Source organism: Symphalangus syndactylus, chromosome 24 (assembly GCF_028878055.3).
Source record: "Symphalangus syndactylus isolate Jambi chromosome 24, NHGRI_mSymSyn1-v2.1_pri, whole genome shotgun sequence".
Classification (NCBI taxonomy): Eukaryota; Metazoa; Chordata; class Mammalia; order Primates; family Hylobatidae; genus Symphalangus; species Symphalangus syndactylus.
Genome location: NC_072446.2, coordinates 58,655,793 through 58,677,576, shown reverse-complemented (window position 1 = coordinate 58,677,576; position 21,784 = coordinate 58,655,793). Strand labels below are relative to the sequence as shown.

The following is a 21,784-nucleotide window of genomic DNA, read 5'->3' as shown; positions in this document are numbered from 1 at the left end:
TGAAGATCCTCAAAGAACAGAACACTATGTTCCTTAAAGTAAGGCTTTGAAGCAGAAATGACAGAGCAAACCAAGAGGAGCCAGCCTGCTTAATACCTGAGTTGTCTTGTGTGGGCTCATTAAATATCAACATAAAAACAATGCCTCAATGTTTTTTGATGTGTGAGACATTTTTAAGTGGATGTAAAACCTTCCTCCAAAGGCCAAGGGCTCTCACAAGAAGAAAGGAGCCCTGCATGAGAGTGTGTGTGCTCAGATGTCAGGAGTTTATAAATGTTTCTTCTTTTCTCACACTTGTTCTTGGAAACTGTTCCAAAGGGGTTCAGGCCAGCTCACCCAGGAAAACAATGCATCAGGATTTGGGGGAAACCTACCTAGAGATATTGTAATGACCATTTCTAACAGCATATCCTACTGGGTATCCCCAGCTGGGGATCAGAGAAGCCACCCTAAAAGTGGCACTAAAGTGCCAACAGATGCACATTGCTCTGCTCTTAGGAAACCTCCAAGAGTACTGTAGATGCTCATTTCAGAATACTTTAACTGCAAGCTCCTTGACTGACTCCTAAAATCATTGGCTCCTGACTCATTTCCACATGGAGAGGCAAGCCCTTTAGAAAGTCTCAGCAGAATTTCTCATTTGATGGTCTTTCTTCAGCTGATTAGTGGCCTTTGGGTTCCCAAAAAAGTAAACTCTGACCCCCAATTACAATTCCTGGTTTCTTCTTTGTTTTAGTCAATTACTGCTGCAGAACGAAGCATCCCAACATTGAGTGGATTAAAAAAAAAAAACCATGTTACTATCTCTCACAGTTCTGTGGGTTGTTGGAGTTCAGCTGGACAGTTCTGCAAGTTCCACTGGGGTCTATCATGCAGGTGGAGTCAGAAGGCAGTTGAGGCTGGAGTCAACTAGAGGCTCCACTGGGAGGCTGAAATGGCTCAGCCTCCCTCCCTTTCCATGGAGTCTGAGGACCTCTCCTCTCACATAAGGCCCCCAGCAAGGTAGATGGATTTCTTATAGGTGGCTCAGGACTCCCAAGAGTAGGCATTCCAAAAGAGACGAAGCAGAAGCTGCCAGTCCTCTTAAAGGCTAGACCTGGAATGGGCACCGGTAACTCTGCCACTTATGTTGGATGAATGGTCCCAGGGCCAATCCAGATTCAAGTGGAAAGGAAATAAACTCTGAATTTGTGGCCATTTTTAATGCATCACATGCTATTCCATATGCTAACTGAAGAAAAGTATGATGACCAAGCCATTCTCCAAGTCCACTGTTGAATAGCAAAATGAGCATATTTGGGACAAGGGCAGCTCCCCACATGGTGAGGACGAGGACAGATGCTCTTGACATGTAATTGGCCATCTCTGCCCTCACAGCTAGAACCGGGAAGGCTGGCAACACCAGTACTGCATTCTCTCTCTTAACGTCCTGCACGCATGAATGGTATGGTGCCGTGTCCCAGATATTTTCTTGGCAAGATATTCCAAAATAAGGTCAAAGACAGACACAGATGCCAAACCTGATACCTAAAGGCAAAACTAATGTCATATTCTATCAACACTGTCTCTCCATATGTTGGCCTGTGTGGCAAATGTTCAATCATCTGTGTGCAGAAGTTTCAATTTGTGGACAGCCAGGTTTAATCACTGCCCTCCCATCTCTGGTTGCCCAACTCCAAACTCAGCCATCATCCCCCCTGCTGGATCCAGTGACTCAATGGATGCTCAATAAATATCTGCTGTCTTCACTTAGGTACAAAGCAATGTCATTTCCACATGCTACAAATCACTAGGAGAGGACCTCCATGGTTAGCTGCTGTCCAAAGGGGCAGAAATTATTTCTTAAGGGTCTACTAGGATATTTCACTTATGTAGATGTTAGCAAGAACCCCACTTAATGATGACAACATCATCCCTTTTACTGTAATGGAATTGTTTAGAGTTGGGAACTTGACCTGGAAAATGGAATGTGATCATGACAAGATACAGTGATGGACAAGAGTCATCCAGGCCAAGAATAATTCAGGGAAGATGGCTGGTTCTCAAGATCACACAAGATCAGAGAAGGCATGGGTCAAGGCCCTTAGCCATTATCAGATGGAGCCAAGGAAGTGAGATGGAAGGCCAGTGAGGTAAGGTCAGAGGGAGCTTCAAGCTGAAGTAAGAATAAACAACTAACAGTAAAAACGACTAACATTTATTGAGTAATCACTATGTGCTAGACACTGCTTAGCATTTTGGAAATACAACCACAGTTATTCCCTAAGGTTGGTATTAATATAATCCCCATTTTACAGATGAAGAAACTGAGGTTTAGGGAGGCAAGAAACTGCCCAAAGTCTCACAACTAATTCTAACCACCATTCTTGGTACTTGAAACCTAATCCTTTTCTCTGCCTTCCTGGTGAGACTTTGTGAATGGGGGCCTCATTCAAAATAGCATTAGGAGATATACCTAATGTTAAATGATGAGTTAATGGGTGCAGCACGCCAACATGGCACATGTATACATATGTAACTAACCTGCACGTTGTGCACATGTACCCTAAAACTTAAAGTATAAAAAAAAAAAAAAAGACATCACCAGGATGTGGAAATTCTCCAGGACAAAAGACATAGCTTTTTCAATAAACTCAAATAAATAAATAAATAAAAGATTCAAGCCTGAGGACCAGATAGTCACCCACACTCTTCTAAGAGATTTAGAACTCTGCATCACATAGAAAAGCAGTAGGAAGGTCCAGCAGGGTGACTGCTCCAGTTACTTTTGCTGCATAACAAATAATCTTGTATTAGTCCATTTTCACGTTGCTGATAAAGACATACTCAGACTGGGTAATTTATAAAGAAAAAGAGGTTTAATGGACTCACAGTTCCATTGGCTGGGGAGGCCCCACGATCATGGCAGGAGATGAAAAGCATGTCTTGCATAGCAGCAGGCAGGAGAGAGAGTGAGAGCCAGGTGAAAGAAGTTTTCCCTTTATAAAACCATCAGATGTCATGAGACTTATTCACTACCATGAAAACAGTATGGGGGAACCCGCCTCCATGATTTAATTATCCCCCACCGGGTCCCCCCAACAACACGTGGGCATTACGGGAGCTAAAATTCAAGATGAGATTTGGGGAAGGACACAGCCAAACCATATCCAACCCCAACACTTAGCAGCTTAAAGTTGCTATTTATCTTTAATCATGATTTTGTGGCACAGGAATCTGGGAAGAGCCTGGCTGGGCACTGCTCACTCAGCGTTGCTCATGCAGTTGCGATGTTAGCTAGGCTGCAGTCTTCGGAAGGCCCCGCTGGGCTGCATATCCATGACGCTGCTTTCCTATGGCTGGTGGTTGTTGTTGGCTGCCACTGGAGCTCATCTGGGACCATCAAAAAGAGTGCCCACATGTTGTGCTTTACTATAATTTGGTCTTGAGGTCTTACTCACCAGAGTGGCTATAAACTCTATCCTGCCCTGACAGGACTCCAGGGAATTGGCTGTAGATGTTTACAATGTGCCTGTCTTAGTCCATTCCTGATGCTATAACAAAATACCTTAGACTAGGTCATTTATAAATAACAGAAATGTATTTCTCACACTTCTGGAGGCTGAGAAATAGCAAATTCAGTATCTGACAAAGGCTTGCTGTCTGCTTCCAAGATGGTCCCTTGTTGCTGCATCCTGTGGAGGGGACAAACACTGCGTCCTGCCCTGGCAGAAGGGGTAACAAAAGGATGAACTCTCTCCCTCAAGACCTTTTATAAGAGCACGAACCCCATTCATGAAGGCACAGCCCTCACGACCTAATCACCTCCTAAAGGCCCCACTTCAAAATACTATTGCAACTAGGGATTAAGTTTCAACATTTTTTTTTTTTTTTTTTTTTTTTTTTGAGACGGAGTCTCGCTCTTTCACCCACTCCGGACTGCAGTGGCGCGCTCTCGGCTCACTGCAAGCTCCGCCTCCCGGGTTCATGCCATTCTCCTGCCTCAGCCTCTCCGAGTAGCTGGGACTACAGGCGCCCGCCACCACGCCCGGCTAATTTTTTGTATTTTTAGTAGAGACGGGGTTTCACCGTGGTCTCGATCTCCTGACCTCGTGATCCGCCCGCCTCGGCCTCCCAAAGTGCTGGGATTACAAGCGTGAGCCACCGCGCCCGGCCAGTTTCAACATATATTTTAGAGGGACACAAACACTCAAATCTCAGCATTTCACCCTGCCCGAAAGCACCCCCCCCCCGAAAATTTATGTCCTTCACATACAAATACACTTATTCTAGCCCAGTAGCCCCAAAAGTCTTGATTTGTTCCAGCACCAACATCAAAGTCTAAAGCCCAGAGTCTCATCTAAATATCATCTAAATCAGAGATCGGTGAAACTCAAGGTACGATTCATCCTGAGGCAAATTGCTCTCCAGCTGTGAACTTGTAAAATCAGACAAGTTACGTGTTTCCAAAATACAATGGTGAGACAGGCATAGAACATACATTCCCATTCCCAAAGGGAGAAATAGGAAAGAAGAAAGGAGTAACAGGTCTCAAGTAAGTCCAAAATCCAAAAAGGCAAACATAAATTCTGAGGCTTGAGAGTAATCTTTTCTGACTCTATGTCCCACCTTCTGGACACACTGGGGTGGGAGCTGGGCCTCCAAGGCTCCTAATGACCCCTCCCCCATGGCTTCACTGGGCACAGCCCATGCAGCAGCTCTCATGGGGTGGAGTCTCATGCCTGCCATTCTCCCACACTGGAATCACATGTTAATGGGTCTGTAGTTCTGGGGTCTCAGGGCAGTCCCACCCCCACAGCTCCACTGGGCATTGTCTTAGTGGGGGTTTTCTATGGTAGCCCCAGCCCATGGCAGTTATCTGCCTGGGCCCCGAGGCTCTAGGGTTAGGGTTAGGGTTACAGTTAAAGAACTGGAGCTCAGGGCCAGGATTCTGACATGCTACACATCTCAAGTGAACTATTAACATTCTACCTAGGAATATGCACATGGAACTCCTTCCTAGTTCCTTGAGGTCTCCAGGACTGTCACCGCTTCCTGAGAATTGGGACTACTGTGGATTAGACTTTCCAAAAAGTTTCAAATTGATGATAGGATACTAATGATTTATGAACAAAATTATAACCAAGTATTTGTCATTTCTGTGCCACATTTATTATGATTGGCTGGTGATCAGTCGGTACCCCCATAGAGTGTGAGCCATTGATAGTTGTACAGCTCAGGTTCTACGTCTAAATCACCTGCGGTTTTCCAGGACTGACACTGTGCCTGGCATTCACTGCTGAGAAATAAACAAAAGCATGAAGTGTAAGAATGAATATGACAATATTGTAAGAATTAAAAATAAGCCAATTAAGAAGATATGTTCAGTACCTCCCACCTTAAAAGATAATCAAATATACAAAAATATAAAAGTACTATCTAGTTACCAAATTACTATTTTCCATTCTTCAGTCCATTATTACTTTTTCTGAATCGTGTTTGTTGTCCTTCACAGTCATATCAATCATTCTCTTTCTCAGACCAAAGTCTGTATCTGTTCTAACTTAACACTTAGTATTCCTCTTAACCTAATTTAAGATCGTTTATTTTAATTAGGCTAAATTTATCTTGTTTTAATTCTAATTTCCTTCTGGTCTCAAATTATCTCCTTGCTCCAGTATTTTCCCTTGACAGAGAAGACACTGCTATTTATTGGAACATTTTTCTCCTAAACAGCTCCCATTCTCAGAACGTGAAGCCATGTTTTAAAAATTGACTTCCTGTTGGAAAATATATTCTCTGGGTTGTCATTTTTTACACTTATTTAGATAAGTTTGTTTGATCTAGCTAAGTGTAAAAAAAGACACACCCAGAGAATATATTTTAAAATATAAATATTTAAAATATAAATTATAGTTTTGATAATTTATATTTAGGTACAAATTATCAAAATTTTTCACCCTACGAGTTCACAAAATTTAAGCTATCTTAACAAATAGAAACAATTTAATTTCAACACAATATGCTGAAACCAAGCGGATATTTTTTAATGTTTCTGTTCTTCTGCATATGCACACTACTCCAGAGATGTGGTAGATGATAGGACTAATGATGATAAGAAATAGAATGTATTGAGTGTGTACTGTAAGCTGAAGACTTTCAAGGAATTGAATGAATTGTCTCTAATCTTGAAAACTGCTTTGCAAAGTAAATAATAGTCCCATTTCAAATACAGGAAAAACCAAAGCTCAGAGAGATTATGTCACTTGGCTAAAGCCACACAAGTGTTAGTGTCTGATCCCGGAGTGGAACTGGATCCACTGATTTCAAAGCCTATGCTCATCCCCAACTTCACCCTACAGCCTAAACTGACCATTTTGCTAGGGGGATGTTTCTTGGTTTGCTTTTTGAGATTTGTTTGTTGTTTTCTTTTAGAGACAGGGTCTTGCTGTGTCTCCCAGGTTAGTGTGCAGTGATGTCCCTATTTTTTGTAGAGACAGGGTCTCACTATGTTGCCCAGGCTGGTCTTGAACTCCTGGCCTCAAGCAATCCTCCTGCCTCAGCCTCCCAAAGCACCGGGATTACAGGCATGAGCCACCATGCCTGACCAAAATTGACCATCTTTGAATTAGAATCCAGAACAAGGGTTAACAACTTTTAAAAATATTTGTCTTTAAGCATTCTGATGCCTTTCCCTCTGAAGACCTCGGGAGGCAAGTGGGAGGAGAAGGCATAATGATTTGGGGTGGGGACTATAGTCTCCCAAGCTATAGAAAGCAGCCATAGTGACAGCAATTGCTTCACTCATCAAAATCAACAGTAAAACCTAACACACGTACTGTAGATTAGTGACTCTCAGTCCAGTTACTAATCGTATGACCGGAAAAAAAAAAAGAAAAATTTCTTTTTAGAAATATGTATCCTAATACAAGCTCTTTTGGGGAAGGCAAATCTCTAATGGTGGCCTAGCATTAGTAAGCATGCAGTGAAGATAGCAGCCTTGGGACAGATTTAATGATACTTCTGGCTTTTAGATATTGCATCCCCACATAGTTATTAAATGCACCAGCCGCTGGGCCAAGCATACCACATGCATTCATTTCTTTAGTCCTTACATTGTTCTCACCCCCAGTTGGTCAAAAAGGAAAACTAGCACAGAGAGTCCAAGCAACTTGCCTGAAGTCTTGCAGGCAGTTATCAGGGTGGTTGAGACTCAAATGCCTGTCTTTGACTCCAAAAACCTATGTTTGTAACCATTATGCTAGATGGTGTCAAGAACCTGCCCTGTTTCTTGGAGGGCTAGATGCTCAGGTGTAAATGCTGCAAAGATTATGTGGTTTTGCAAACCCAAATGAGAGCTTTTCGATTGCCCTTGAAGTTTCTTGATGCTTTCTGAGGTCCAAGGGTCTGATGGAACTCAGCAGTGCTCATAGCCCATGATTTTACCCTTGGAACGACTACTGGGCAACAAGACAGGCCACCATTCAGGAGAAAGCAGGGCTCCTGCTGAGACATTCAAGCCTCAAGCTTCCTGGAAAGCCACATTCTGAGGAGACAAGCCTCAGCTCCCAACCAGCAACACCTCGCTGGAAACCATTTGCCCTTTACCTAATGGCTTTTCTCGCCCAGCCATGTTCTCTTATTATTTCCATGCCAGAGTACATTCTCCTAATCCATTGCTGGCCATGCCCTGTTAAATAATAATCACTTTTCCTCCCCAGGGCCAGTTTCATTTCAGAGAAATGCCAGTTGATGCCTTAAAAATGTCAAGATTTCTACAAATCTCTTTTAGATTAGTGCTCTGATGAGCCATCCATCTCACTGTCACAAAGCCCCTTGGTGCTGACGTTTATGTCAGAAGTGTTATCCTTGGGCCTCGGAATCTAATTGGCTTCACTCTCAAGTGTGTCTGGGGCAGCTGTCTCTCCACGCTGGCAGTGCAGCCCACCTTCACACCTCCACACAGAAGGGAGGTGCAAGGCTGCGAGCTTCGTGACGGGGCACTCACCCCCATGGCAAGCCTTCTGGCACCAGCCCCTTAAAGAGGGCACTTTCTTGGGCAGCTTTCCTGAGGACACAATGGCAGGTATTAACCTTTGGTTCCTGTGTTATTGTTGTCTTTTCACAGGGATTGACTATCTCCACCCGGACCTGGCCTCCAACTACGTAAGTACAAGCAAACTTTGGTGGGGAAACAGATGCATGTTAAATGTCCTGGGGTCCCTGGCTATTAGGAACATGCATGTGTCTACGTGTCTATACACATGCATGCAAGTAGAGGAACATGCACACACACACACACACGCACACACACACACACGGGAGTACACCTGCCGGAACATGTGCACACACACATGGAGGAACACACACACACACACAGGAACATACCCACACATGCATAAGCATAAAAGAAGATGCACGTGCACTCATAGGCACACACGCATGCACACACAGCCAGCCACATGGGCAGCCACACTGGAACTGTCCATCCCATTGGAGCCACAGCTCAGGCCACAAGCAAATGGACAAGGCATGTGGCCTGGCAACAGGCAATAGCAGTGGCTTTGAGAGAAGAAAGAAACCTGACGTCTGAAAGAGCAGAGTGCCAAGAAAGTAGGTATGGGGAGGGGGAAGAAGAGAGAGACTTGGCAAGGTTTAAATCAACTCTACCTGATGATATTGAATTGAAGGGTGGAAATGAGCCATTTGGGTTCTTGTTGGACAAAACCAAAGGCAAAAAGCCAAAAACTGCAGTGACTCACATTGCAGCCCTAGCTTTATGAAAGTAAGAGCATTATCTTTTTTGATTATTTGTGTCACTTATGACCACTCCACTTACTTTCCCCCATAACATTGAGCATTTCTATCCCTTGACAAACAAGCAATGTTAGCAGAGAATCACCGAAAGCCCTGCTGGGCTAGAACCACACACTCTAATTTTTGACTCAGCAAGTCACACGCTGCTTTCCTGATGAAGCCCACAAGCCCTTTAAACAGAATCGATCAGTTATTTTAACCCCAGGGAGTACAAGATTCAAGCATTGGTGTGTTCACTTAAAATTATCCAAACTATTTCCAAGCTATACGTCTGAGACCTCCAGATCTAGGTGTAAAAAATGTTATCTTAGTCATTGAAGAGACTCATATTTAGAGAACAAGGGCTTGCATAAGAGAAAGGATGGTTACCCAGCAAAAAGTGTTTAGAGGTCACCAGTCTGGGTCATTTGTCCTGGAAGGCAAGTGTATCTATGTTGCGCAAAAAAAGTGGGAATATTCCATGTGTTTCGTGCACTGGGCAACAAGAAACAGGGCATTGAAGGGATCTTATAAATCTAGAAGAGCATAAATTGAAAGGAGCATCTTTTTTAGTATTTGGAAAAACTATTAAATGAATCATTGACAGAGTCCAGCCAATGTGGTCCCAGAGAGAAATGACAGAAATTAAACCAAAGCTATATTCCCAGCAATGATAATAATCCATGTCTACGGAGAAGACCATTGTAAACTGCCTGTGCCAGCGGTCCTGTGTATGGAGTCTAAGGAAACAGCCCTTCTCCCTGTCTCCTCATGGTGCCTTCCCTACTGAACACGAGTGGAGCTGTCTGCTGGTCTTCTCATGCACTTCCTTAAATGGACTGCCCTGGACACAGTCCTTGCTTCCTCCGCCTGACTTTGGCTGACTCCGCTAGTGCCTCCACCTTTCCCTGCCTCCTCCATAACTGCAGGGCCCTGGAGATGTGTCAGGCAGGGGATTGAGAAGCGCTGCATTGCATTTTCTCCAAGGCTTTGATGTATGTGGGGCTGTTCCTTACAGAAAGCAAGTGTGGCAGGGATCATGGCCTGCAGGGTCAGTGGTCCTCCCTCCCAGGGCTGTCCCCACTCCACCCTCTGCAGACAGAAGCATTGATATTCTCCACAGTTCCCTCCATCTCCAGGACCCAGTGCCTCACAGGGCAGCCACGTGGAGTTCTGCTCACTTTCCCAAACCATGCTTGGGAAAACAATCATCTTGCCACTTGGAGGACTTCAAGGTGGGGTGGCACCCATTGGGCTGCAGAGCTGAGGGCACATGGCCTGTCTCTTGTGCATAGCATAACCCCACAAAGGCCTAAGACATGGAGACCGACCTCTGCATCCTTCCCTTCTCCCTGCCTAGCCCAGGCAGTTCCTGTCAGGCTGCTCCCAACTCCAGCTGCCAGATTCGGAAAAGATAGTCATTCATTTGGGGCAAGAATCCTCTGGGATTCCGGTGAGCTGCAAGTACAATGTTAGTGGATGGTGTGATCCATCTGCCAAAACCTTCATCTGAAATTGGAATGCGAAGCCTCCATATTGAGCCGTGTCAGCTCCTCTGAGATCTGCAATACCAGAATATAACTGAAGAACTCCATCGGTTCTGTGAGTCTCAAGTTCTTTTTTCTTCTTTTCTTTCTTAAGAACATTTTTTCTGATTAAAAAATCAATGCATGTTATCTGTCAAAAAATATGAAAAAGCATAAAACAGATTCAAAACTAGCCATAATACCACCATTCTTAATATTTTGACATGTTTTGGGCCTTTAATTTCTATGTGTCTATTTTTAATGAAATTGGGCTCTTATTGCATATTCTTCCCTTCTGCTTGATGTACCATAAACATGTTTATGTTATTAAATATTCTCCAAAATATAATTTTAAGGGCTACATGGCATTAGCTCATGTTGTAATTTATTTAAACATTCTGATCTCCAATTGTTGAACAATTAGGTTGTTTCCAATCGGTGTTTCACTGTAAGAGGGAGATGAGATGGCAGACGGTAACATGGGTGGACTCCAAGCCATGCCATGCTAAGGAGAACTGAAAGAACTGGAAAAGCTTTTCCTGGAAAAAAGAAAACAGGCACATTGAGTATGTTTTCAAATATTTCAAATTCTCCTGGTAGAATGAGGCATTCCACTTGTTCAGTAATTTCTCCGAAGAAAATTCCCACCAGTGGGTGGTAACTACAGAAGGAAGATTTTAATTCATTCAAAGGAAGAACTGTCTAGTGATTAAGATTAGTAAATTATTGGGAGCCCAAGGTGGGCAGATCACGAGGCCAGGGGATCGAGACCATACTGGCTAACACGGTGAAACCCCATCTCTACTAAAAATACAAGAAATTAGCCGGGCGTGGTGGCACGTGCCTATAGTCCCAGCTACTCGGGAGGCTGAGGCAGGAGAATCGCTTGAACCTGGGAGGTGGAGGTTGCAGTGAGCTGAGATCGTGCCACTGCACTCCAGCCTGGGTGACAGAGGGAGACTCTGTCTCAAAAAATAGTAATAAATAAATAAATAAATAAATAAATAAAAAAGATTAGTAAATTAATGAAAGTAACAAATTCTTCATACCTGAAAATATTCAAGAGGAAGATTGATGGCCACTGGTGGGATGTTATTGAAGAGATAACAATGTCTATGCTGAACTTAAACTAGATGAGACCTAAGAATTGAACAGAAAATGTGATTTCTGTACAAAACTGCACATCTTGATAACTTTCATTCAGAGCAAAGTCTGAGTCTTCAACTTGTATCAAACACTTGGAAGATGACAATGAAATTATATATATTTACATATGACTGTGAAAATGTTCTGCCTCTTTGGTATAGATGAGAAAACTGAACACCTAAATAACTCATGCTTGATTCCTCAGCAGAGGGCCCAAACTGGTTGGCTTTTAACAGCACAGTGTCTCTCTCACCCTGTGTAGAGTTCAGAGTGGCAACTTCGGAGCTACTAACCACATTAATCTTCTTTATTTTTAATTAAAAATTTTACACTATCATTAACACAATGAGGACAGCAAATAGAGTAGACCAGCCCAGGAGAGCAATGAAACCAGTAGTCAGTGATAGGCTCGAAAATTGTTTGAGCAGAGAATTAACAGGCAGCTTCACACCTTGTTAAGTGACCTAATGGCTTGGAGGGATGAGCCAGCCTTGTGCCCTTTGAGAGAGAGGTACTTGGTGGAGTCTTTGCTTGGGTTTCCCTAGAAGCAGACTCTGAAGCAAGGGTTTAAGTACAAGTAGGTTATTTAGAAGAGGATTCTAGGAAGCAGGGGTAGAGGAGAGGGAATGAGTCCGGGAAGGAAACGTAGCTTGTAAACGGGACAGTTATCAAACAGGACAGCACTGTGGGCACTGAGGCTTAATCTCACTGGGGAACTCTGGGAGACAGTATAGAATATGTGAACCAGAGTGATCCCCCTTGGGATGTGATGCTTCAAGAAGCTGGGGTATTTATGTGCCAACTTCATCAGTCATTGGTTGAGGGCTTGTCCCAAAAGATGTTCCTACCTTCCCAAAGCCTGGGGAAAAGCCCTGGGCAAAGGTGTGGGTACAGACAGCTGCAGCTCACCAGGGACATGAGGGTGTCAGGCTGAAGGGGGATCTAGCAACGTCTGCCCCAGAGATGCCTTGGAAATTCATTAAAGGTTAAAATAAATAGACATGTTCTATGTTGAAAAAACTTGTGGTTACTGATTTATTTTCGATGACAACTGAAAACTCTACCCAAGGCTCTTCAAAAAAATTACTTTATAATCAAACCAGCCAAAATGTTTCTGAAAGCGGAATTATTTTCAAAGCTTGGTTATTCTGTATATTAAGAGAGGAAACAGTGTATGCTGGTATTCCAGTTTATTTCCATTAAACTAAGAATAAAATACTTGGAAAATTGCAAATCAATATATAAATGTAAGTTGTTAGTGTTAATCTAATTCAAAAAATCTACACGGAGCCTGCTGAGTGTTGGGAGTAAAGGATAATAACGGCCACTTGGATTATTACTCTATTGTTCTATGATTAAATTTCATCGGAGGGATCCAGTCCCACTGGTAAAAGTTCACTATTCCAAATAATTAAAATTTTTCTTTTTCTATCCCAATAGTCATGACACGAAATGAGTATTAGCCAAGAGGCTGTTTTAGACCAAGTTAAAATTACAACCTCCTTTACCCGTCTTCGCTATGCTAACTGCGTATTTTCTCTAAGTCAATACAATGGCTGTGGATTGAACCTGCTATGTGCAAGCCCCAGAGGAAGAGAGATAAGTAAGACACAGGCACTCTCTAGAGAAGTCGGCAGGTCAGTAAAGATGCAGGCATGTGAGACATGACTGTCAGGTGAGGGGCAGGCAGACAGGGAGGTCATGGTCTCTTTCCTCTGAGCTCCCAATCCAGTGAGGATGGCAGGCTGGGTTCACAGTACTGGCCCAAGCTCAGAGGTTCTGTTAGGTCTATGGAACAAAGGGAGACTTCTTCAAGAACATGTGGAGTGTGACTTAGGTGGCAGCTTTCAGGGCGTGGAGGTGGGTGGGGTTGAACGTCTCCTGCTTTGTAGCTTTGCTGAAGCTACAAAGGTGAAGAAATGGCGGGTGGGTCTGTAGAATCCAAGGAGAGCCTTCTTGCTGTGTGCTGGGTTTTCTCAGAAGCAGACCCTGAAGCAAGGATTTGAAAGCAAGTCATTCATTTGAGAGGAGATCCCAGGAAGCACCAGCTGGGAAGGAGGAAATTGATGCCAGAAAGGGAGAGTGGCCCAGAGAGCAAATTATCCCGTAGGGCAACGGGAGCTCAATCTCCCTGGGGAACTCTGGGAAACAGTGTGGACCAAGAGGGCCTCAGAGTTACCCACCAACTCCTGTTGACCACTGGGTGAAGGCCACTACCCAGGAGTAGAGATGAGGTGGGGAGATAGAAGGATTCACTCTAGACAAGAAAAATAAAGCCCTGCAGGGAGAGTCTTCAGCAGAGTTGCATGCGCTGACAGTTGGAAAACAGCCAGCTTGCAAGGGTAGGGTTCTGACAGTTGGCAGTAGTGGAAACTGAGTCAAAGCTGAGATGACTCCTGGCTCCCTACCTCATGGCGCAGCCTTAGAGGAGCATATCAAACATCTTTGAACCTTAATTTCTTCATCCATGAAATGGGCAAAATGGATGTCTTGTCAGGTTTGTTGCAAGGTATCGTTGAGATAATATGCGTATCAGGCCTGGCACATAATAGATGCTCAATAAGCATTCATTTCCTTCTGTCTCAGAAGAGTTGAGGTTACAACTTGGCACAATTTCGAGTTGTCCTGATGGAAAAGCAGGGGTGTACCTCAAGAAACCAGTGCAGTTGTTCATTGGACCTCCCAGTGAGCTTAGGGTCATTAAAAGAAGAAAGGGCAACTGATCCAGGCTAAGTATAAGATTGTGAGGCTTGCAAAGTTAAGGGCAAAAAGCAGAGGATACCAACATAAATCTCAAAGGCTTTGAAAAACAACATCCCAGAAAAGAGAAGGTAAAGGCAGGGAGAAGATCCATTGCTCGTGGCGAGGGATGTAATGAAGGATGCCCCCGAGGAAGCGGCATTTCTGACCTGCATCTTCTTCCCTGTCACATACCTTAGAACTAGATGAATATTCAAGGATAGTCATAAGGGAGGGTTAATCCCTAAGGTGGGCAAAGGGATTATAAGGTAGCAACTACCCCAAGTGAGGTTTTCTCCAAGCCAGGGAAATCTCCTGGTATTTAAGCCATTGCAGGGTGGGACATCAGCTCCTGTTCTGATGGCTGGGAGGATGGGCCACTTCTTGTACTGCATCTTCTAGCTTGGAACCTGTGAGTCATGCTCTGAGCAGCTCCAAGATACTGTGCTGAGAATCTGTCCAGATTCATGACACTTCATGAGCTTTTCCAAGAATTCTTGAGTGCAACAAATACAGAAGTTTGCATTGACGCCAACTTCCCTAGACCACTGCTTCTGCCATGGGACTCTGCAGAATCTCCCTTTAAAGAGGTGAAGTGTATTTCCTACCCCTTGACTTTGGATTGGGCCCTGTGACATGTTTTGAGCAATAGAATAATCTAGAACTGACTGTGCCTGTTTGGAGCCTAGGCCTGAAGAGGCCTTGTGTGCTCCCAACTGCCTTCCCACGCCTCTGCCATCACCATTAGAAGGACATTCCCAGGCTCGCCTGCTGTACACTAGAGGAGGGGAGAGACATGGAGAAGAGCTGCCCTGCTGCCACAGCCTGAAGCACCACCACCCACATTGGCCTATAGAGCTGCAGTAAGAAGCAGAGCTGCCTAGCTGAGCCCCACCAAAATCACCAAACCTCAGCCAACCCACAGAAACAAGCAAGCCAGCCAAGCTCAACAGAGCTGCCTAGCTGAGCCCAGCCCAGAGCACCTGGCTGCCAGCTGAACTGTGGACTCGTAAGCTATATAAACACCTGCTGTTATATGCTGCTGACATATTACGGCTGTTTTTGTGCAGTAATTGTTACAGCTGCCCATGCTAGACCCCCTTCTCCATCCTCCTATAGTACTTGACGTGTACCCCAGTCTGGAGAGAATATTGGCTTCTAGGCCTATCCTAGACCTACTGAATCAAAATCTTTAGAGATAAGCCTCATAGTGTGTATTTCTTTTAGAATATTGGCTTCTAGGCCTATCCTAGACCTGCTGAATCAAAATCTTTAGGGATAAGCCTCATAGTGTGTATTTCTTTTAAAGCACTCCAAGATTCTGATGGTTAACCTACTCATTCATTTTGGCACTTCATTCATGCATTCAATCATTCATTCATTCAACAGTGCAGTTCACCTATAATGTTTGACTACATCACAGCTAGATCATAAGCTCTTTGTAAGGAAGTGTGTACTTTGTATGTGTTTTGTGTCCCTCTTAACACTTATCACAGTGTTAAGCAAGCATTTAATACATATTTGTTAAATTGCATTAAATGTTAACTCACCAATATTATTGCAAGTTATACCAGGAACTAAATTATATGATGACCCTCTATTGATGATGATCAGAAACTGTAGCATGCACAACCCTCTATGTAATTCCTAGTTCTCAACCACCTCATAGGTGGATGCCACCATTGCATCCTTCATCATGCATGATACTAAGGAAAGAGAGGACCCTGGAACCTAACTGAGGTCCTATGGCTGCAAGCCTGGAGAGAATATGATTCGAGAGGTGAATAATCCACATGCAAATAACTACAAGCTGTTTCTTTTCTTTACTGTCTAGAATCCCTCAGGTTGCTGAAAATGCAATTAGGTTCCTAGATAGGAGAGGACAGATTATGTTCTTTGGTTCAGTTCAAAATTTGGAACACTATTTATGCTCCAGGGTTGCTATTTCACCAACAGAAGTGATTGTGAGAGAAAAATGCCCACCCCTACATGCCTGCACTTTTCCATTCTTTAGATGGGTCCTGACAGGTGACTGTCTCTGAAGTGGGTGCCTGCTGAGAGCTCAGAAGAGCTGCCAGCACAGGAAGTACCTTGAGCTTGACAGAAGTGTGCACATTGGGCCCCAGGGGGCATGTGGCCTCCATGATAAAAGGGCGGCAGCAAGAAACCGGCACAGTACTCAGCCCCAAATGACTCAGATGTTATGAAGTATTGATCACATACATTGCTTCTGGCTTTTAGGCTTATGAATATTTAAATAAGCACATTAATATTGCATATGAAATTGAGGCTTAAATAACCTTTGTTTCTTATTGAAAGGAAGGGCTGGCATTTTCAATGTGCTCTTGAATGCTGGCTGGATCATGATGAGCACTTTATCACTGAATACTGAGAATGGGGACTTTTTAAAAATCACTTTGATAGACCGTCAGTCAAATGACTATCACTTAATGCAACTCATGTACTAGAGGAAACTATTTATTTTTACAGGAACATACTTTGCTTTAAAAATGGGGAAGAAATGAAACCTTGCTTAACAAAATGAAACTACTTGTATGGACCTAAACTTGCAGCTATAGCTGAAAGCAAAGAAAATATCTGGTCATTCTATTTTTTTTAATTGTTCAATTGACTAATATTTGTTTTATTGAATTTAGTCAGCATTCAAGAAAGCTGTATTGTTCCCACTGTGTGCAAAATGCTATACTAGGGGCCTGAATTATGAAGTGTGAAAAATCCAGTCCCTGACCTGGGGGGGTTCACATGTAAGTATATAATTACATTATAATATGCTTAGTGCTAGCCTGGAAATAAAACACCACCCACATGGGAATGCAACAGCTAGAAAAAGCAAGTCGGCCCTAAAAAATTAGAGAAAGAAAGATACTTAAATGCATTTAAAGAATGCAGCTCACCACATGGGGGATGAACTTGTTTTCTTGGGTCGATACAGCATATGAATTCATCTAGAAGCTTCATCAATATGATACTAGACAAATGGGTAATTGGATTTCATCTGGAGGTTTGCTTCCACCTAGAAGCCTAGACTTAAAAAGTAGCCCACATCATTTCCTTACCCCAAATTCCCTAAAGCCCTTCGACAGATTCTCATCTCTTTGACTAAATTTAAGTGGCTTAAAGACCAGGGTACTGTCTTCCAACTCTTTTACTCATGAGAGAATGAACCGGAGGCCTCATTCCCCACAGAGATCATTAAGAGAGACTTCATAAATAAAAGACTGAATTATGAATGGATAGATGGATGGATGGATGGATGATTGGATGGATGGATGGATAGATGGATGGGTAGATGGATGGATAGTTGGATGGAATGGATGGATGAAAAGATGGGAGGATGCTAATGAGACTATTGGGATTTTATTCCATTTAGCACTAAACACACCTGTTCAGAAAAAGTGTAGCAATGTTTACTGATAAGCCACAAGAAAGTCATTTATGCAAATATAAGAAAATTGAAAGATTACTATTCTCAACTGCCTTTGTTCCTTTCTTTGTCTTCACTATCAGTATTACACACTGAATTCCCAAAGTGTGAAATATTTTACCGGTTTTTTTATTTGGGTTTCTATCTCATAGAACCAAAAACCTTTAGGTGATCAAGCCTTACAAATAATTAACTTGGCAATAACCCCTGGCTGCAGCTGTGATTCAAAATGCTGCTCTTGCTGAGCTGACATCCGTTTTCACTTTGTCCCTCTCCTCATGTGCCTGTTTCCCAATCATACTGTCTTAAAGCCACAGTTCTGGGTGTCTGTGGTGGGCCTGACCAGATTTCTGAACCCATGTCCCCTACCCAGGAGGGGAGTAGTGGGTTGATGCCACAGCAAAGTGGGCAGTCATACACACTGCTTGCCCATATCTTGTTGCCAAGCAACAGAGCCCAAGCGGGTGTGTCCACTGGAGCCACACCTACATGGGATCATTACCTGGGCAAATGTGGATCTGATGCAGACCAAACGTCTGATCCATCATCCAATTCCAGTTTTCTGAAGCAGCAACAAAGACCAAGAAACAATGCCCAGGCCTCAATTAAGAAGGATCAGACTCTGAAGCCACGGAGTCTTCTAAAATATGATAGCAGATAAGTTTGGTGGTTGTGTCAAAGAATCATGAGCACTATAACTTTCATTTTGGCTAGAGCCCATTCTTACCTTTAGAAGCTCTTAATCATTTTTCCTTGAAGACAAAGACTTGATGGTAGGCAGAATTGTAAAATGCCCCCCTAAGATTTCCACCCTCTGCTGTAAACACTCTGTATAGTCCCTCTCCTGAGTATGGCAGGACCTGTGAATATGATGAGATATCACTCTTACAATTAGGTTATTAGATTGCATTATATGGCAGAGTTAGAGATTTTTTTCAGATGTTATCAAGGCTCCTAATCAGTTGACTTTAAGCTAATCAAAGGAAAGATTATCCTGGGTGGGCCTGAACTAATCAGGTGAGCCCTTTAAAAGGTAATCTACAGGTCAGAGAAGGAAGAAGTCAGACAGATTCTAAGCAGTGGAGGCTTTCACCTGTTGGCCTTGAAGATGCCACTGCCATAATGTGAACAGGGCCACATGGCAAGGAATGGTGGACTCTCTGGGAGCTGAGGCCTCACTCCTACCGCCACAAACAACTGAAAGACTTGAAAGAGGACCCCAAGCCCTAGATGAGATAGCTCCAGTGACACCTTGACTTCAGCCAGGTGAGACCTTGAGCAAAAGCCCCAGTTAACCCATGTCCAGAAACTCTGAGATAAATTTGTGTTGTTTTAAGCCACTATGTTTGTAGTAATTTGCTATACAGCAATAAAAAGCTAATACAACCTTCTTGATTATAGTGGATATTTGAGCCCAAACTGAATGACTCGCTGCCTCTCTGAATTAATAAAAATAGACCGCTCTTCAATTTTTACTTTTTCTTAATATGTTTGCTTTTATCTCAAAAATAAGTATACTCTGCCTATTGCCACATGGGGCCCTTTCATAAATAATAATTCTGCTGCAACGAGAGGCTCAGAGAAATTTAGTGAGAAAGTTAAGAAGAGCTTTTGGGCCAGCCTCGCTGAATTCAAATCTCACGTCCAACTGCTTCTTAACTATGTGCCCTAGGCAAGTTAATCTCTCTGTGTCTCAATTTCCTCATATGTAAAATGGGTTAATAATAATACTGATCTTACTGGTGATTGTGATAATTCAATTCAGTAGTGCACACAAGGCCCTTAGAACTGCCTCTGGCTCATAGGACACCCTCAATAAACATTCGATGTTGTTAAGCCCCCTGCCCAAGATTGCACAGCTAGAATTCAGCAGGGAATAACACAAGCCTAAGGTGGTCAGACCTAAAAGTCTGTTCTCTTAGCCTCCCCCTCCCTTCCTGCCTTAAGGACACATATGAATTTGCCGAAAGCATTTTTTAAATGAAATTAAAAGGGGCAATTAGTGTGTTATTCTAAGTTTTCTGTCCACTCTCTTCCTTCCCCAGCCCTCCATGTCCTGCCTCCCAGAATACTTTACTGGATTCCCCTGGGAGCACATCCTTAACAAATCACTTGCTACAAGCTTTCATCACAGGGTTGGCTCCCAGGAATCCTGATCTTACATTAGAGCAGTCTGGAGCTTTAGGCAAAGCAGAATTTTCCATCCTACGTGGCCAAGGCAGAGAGAATCTCTGACATAGAAATAAGATTAGCTTCTCCACCATGGTAACCCTGCTGCTGACTCCCAACCTACGGGAAATTATTTTTCACAAAGAAAGAATCCTTAATTACTAACCAATAATTAAAACCTGAAGCCAAGAACAGGAAGCCAGACTTTGGCTCTTAGCAATGTTCCTTAACATCACCGGGAGTATTATGTTGAGGTCTGCACTTTCCATGTGGCATGCACACAACCTCTCCACAATAAATGCTCTGCTAGGCAGGAGAATAAGATGTATTACAGTGTGTAGGAGATGTTTTCATTAAAGCATGGAAAGAGATGGATTATGTTTTATAACTCAAGCATTGCCAATTTTTTAAATAAGGAGTTCAGTGTAAATCTAAGCTACTCAAAGAGCACCAGTTCACGGACTCCCATTGAGGTACTGCAAGCCAAAAAAAAAATGCGTTGTTTGATCTTTATGGTCCTCAGTTTCCCCATCTATAATTGTCATCCGCAACAAGATTCTCATTTTCTCCAGAATCAAAGGGGTATAATGATTATTCATATGGCTGATATGAACACTGGGTCTTTGTTGATCAATCAAAAAATAGAAATTAAATGGAACTTCTGAGAGTGTTCAAGGCGTTGAAGCTATTCTGGTATGGATGTTGGACCACCCTCCCTCTTTTTCTCCATAAGACCCCACAAGCATACACACACATATTCTTTCTCTAACATGTAAAGAATGTTCCAGAACACTCGGTGGAAAGGAGCCAGTCCCTGTGTAGAGGCCTGTGTGCTGACAGATGGGCACTGAGTCATTTGATACCGTCAGCACCTTGCAGGAATTCTTACCAGGCACTTTACCAACAAAAAATATATTATCTGTGAATAAAACCATGGCCAAGGCTCATAACCACTTCAGTTAATCACTCACAAGCGGTCACAATGATCCTATAGTACATGGCAGCTTTATTGGGGAGTTTTGATTTGTTGCTTGCTTGATTATTAATAACTCGCAAATCCATCTCTCCTCCTATGGAGAGCTGATTGTTGGCTAACGAAGTATGAGAACCATGTGTTGTCTCCCACCTCTTCTCCCTGCCGTGGTTCTGATATTTCTCCATTGATTTCTGCGGAATAGCAGGAGTGTTAGTTCCCAGAATTTGTTGAGTATTTACTGTGTGCTTGGCCTTCTGTTTTATATGCATGATCACATTTAATGAGCATGTTAAGCCAGTGAAGTGGGTACTTTCTTACCCACCTGTCACAGATGGGAAACTGAAGATCAGAGAGGCTAGTGATTTGCCTTAGCTCACACAGACAGTGGGTAGCAAAATGTGAAGTTCACCATCTGTCATGCTGCCTTCATTTAACCTGGCACCCTCCAGTCTCCCACATCTCGCCAAATGGCATCGCCATGGTCACAATGACTAATATGCTAAACGTTACCATCCTTGACTGCTCCTCCCTTCTTTTTCCCCTCGGCCACCCTATCTGCCAGCTCTGCTAGGCAACACATCTGCCTCTCTGTTCTCACCACTGGCATCCTGGACCAAGCCAGCATCACTTCCCTCCTGGACCCCACAGAAGTTTCCTCCTTCCACTCTTACCCTCTGCAATGCATTCTCCCCAAAACAAGCAGAAAGGTTGTTACAAAGAACAAAGTAGTGGAAGCCATATCACTTCCGTGCTTAAAACCAACAGGTGGCTCTCCCCTTTCCCTGTGAGACTTAGCATGTCTTGCCTTTGTCCTGCTTGCTCATGATGACCCAGACTCTACAATCCAGGATTCTCCCTAATTAAAGGCTTAGAAGACTGTTACACTAGCTCTTCCCACAATTGAGTCCATCTCAACTTATATTGCACACCCTGTGTAGCCACTTCCCAGTTCTTAAGATAGTCTGTGGTTCTGTATTTTTGTTTTGTTTCATGTGTTCCCCCATTAGA

At 43.3% G+C, this 21,784-nt stretch overlaps 1 protein-coding gene across 2 annotated transcripts in view; it reads left to right on the top strand.

Moving 5' to 3' along the window:
• PCSK2 (proprotein convertase subtilisin/kexin type 2) overlaps nt 1–21,784 on the top strand; it is a 272,443-nt gene that overhangs the window by 143,842 nt on the left and 106,817 nt on the right. For both annotated transcript variants that reach the window (XM_055265069.2, XM_055265068.2), the window contains one exon: nt 8,108–8,145. In XM_055265069.2, the coding sequence (XP_055121044.1) occupies nt 8,108–8,145 (38 nt within the window). The remainder of the gene's footprint in view (nt 1–8,107; nt 8,146–21,784) is intronic.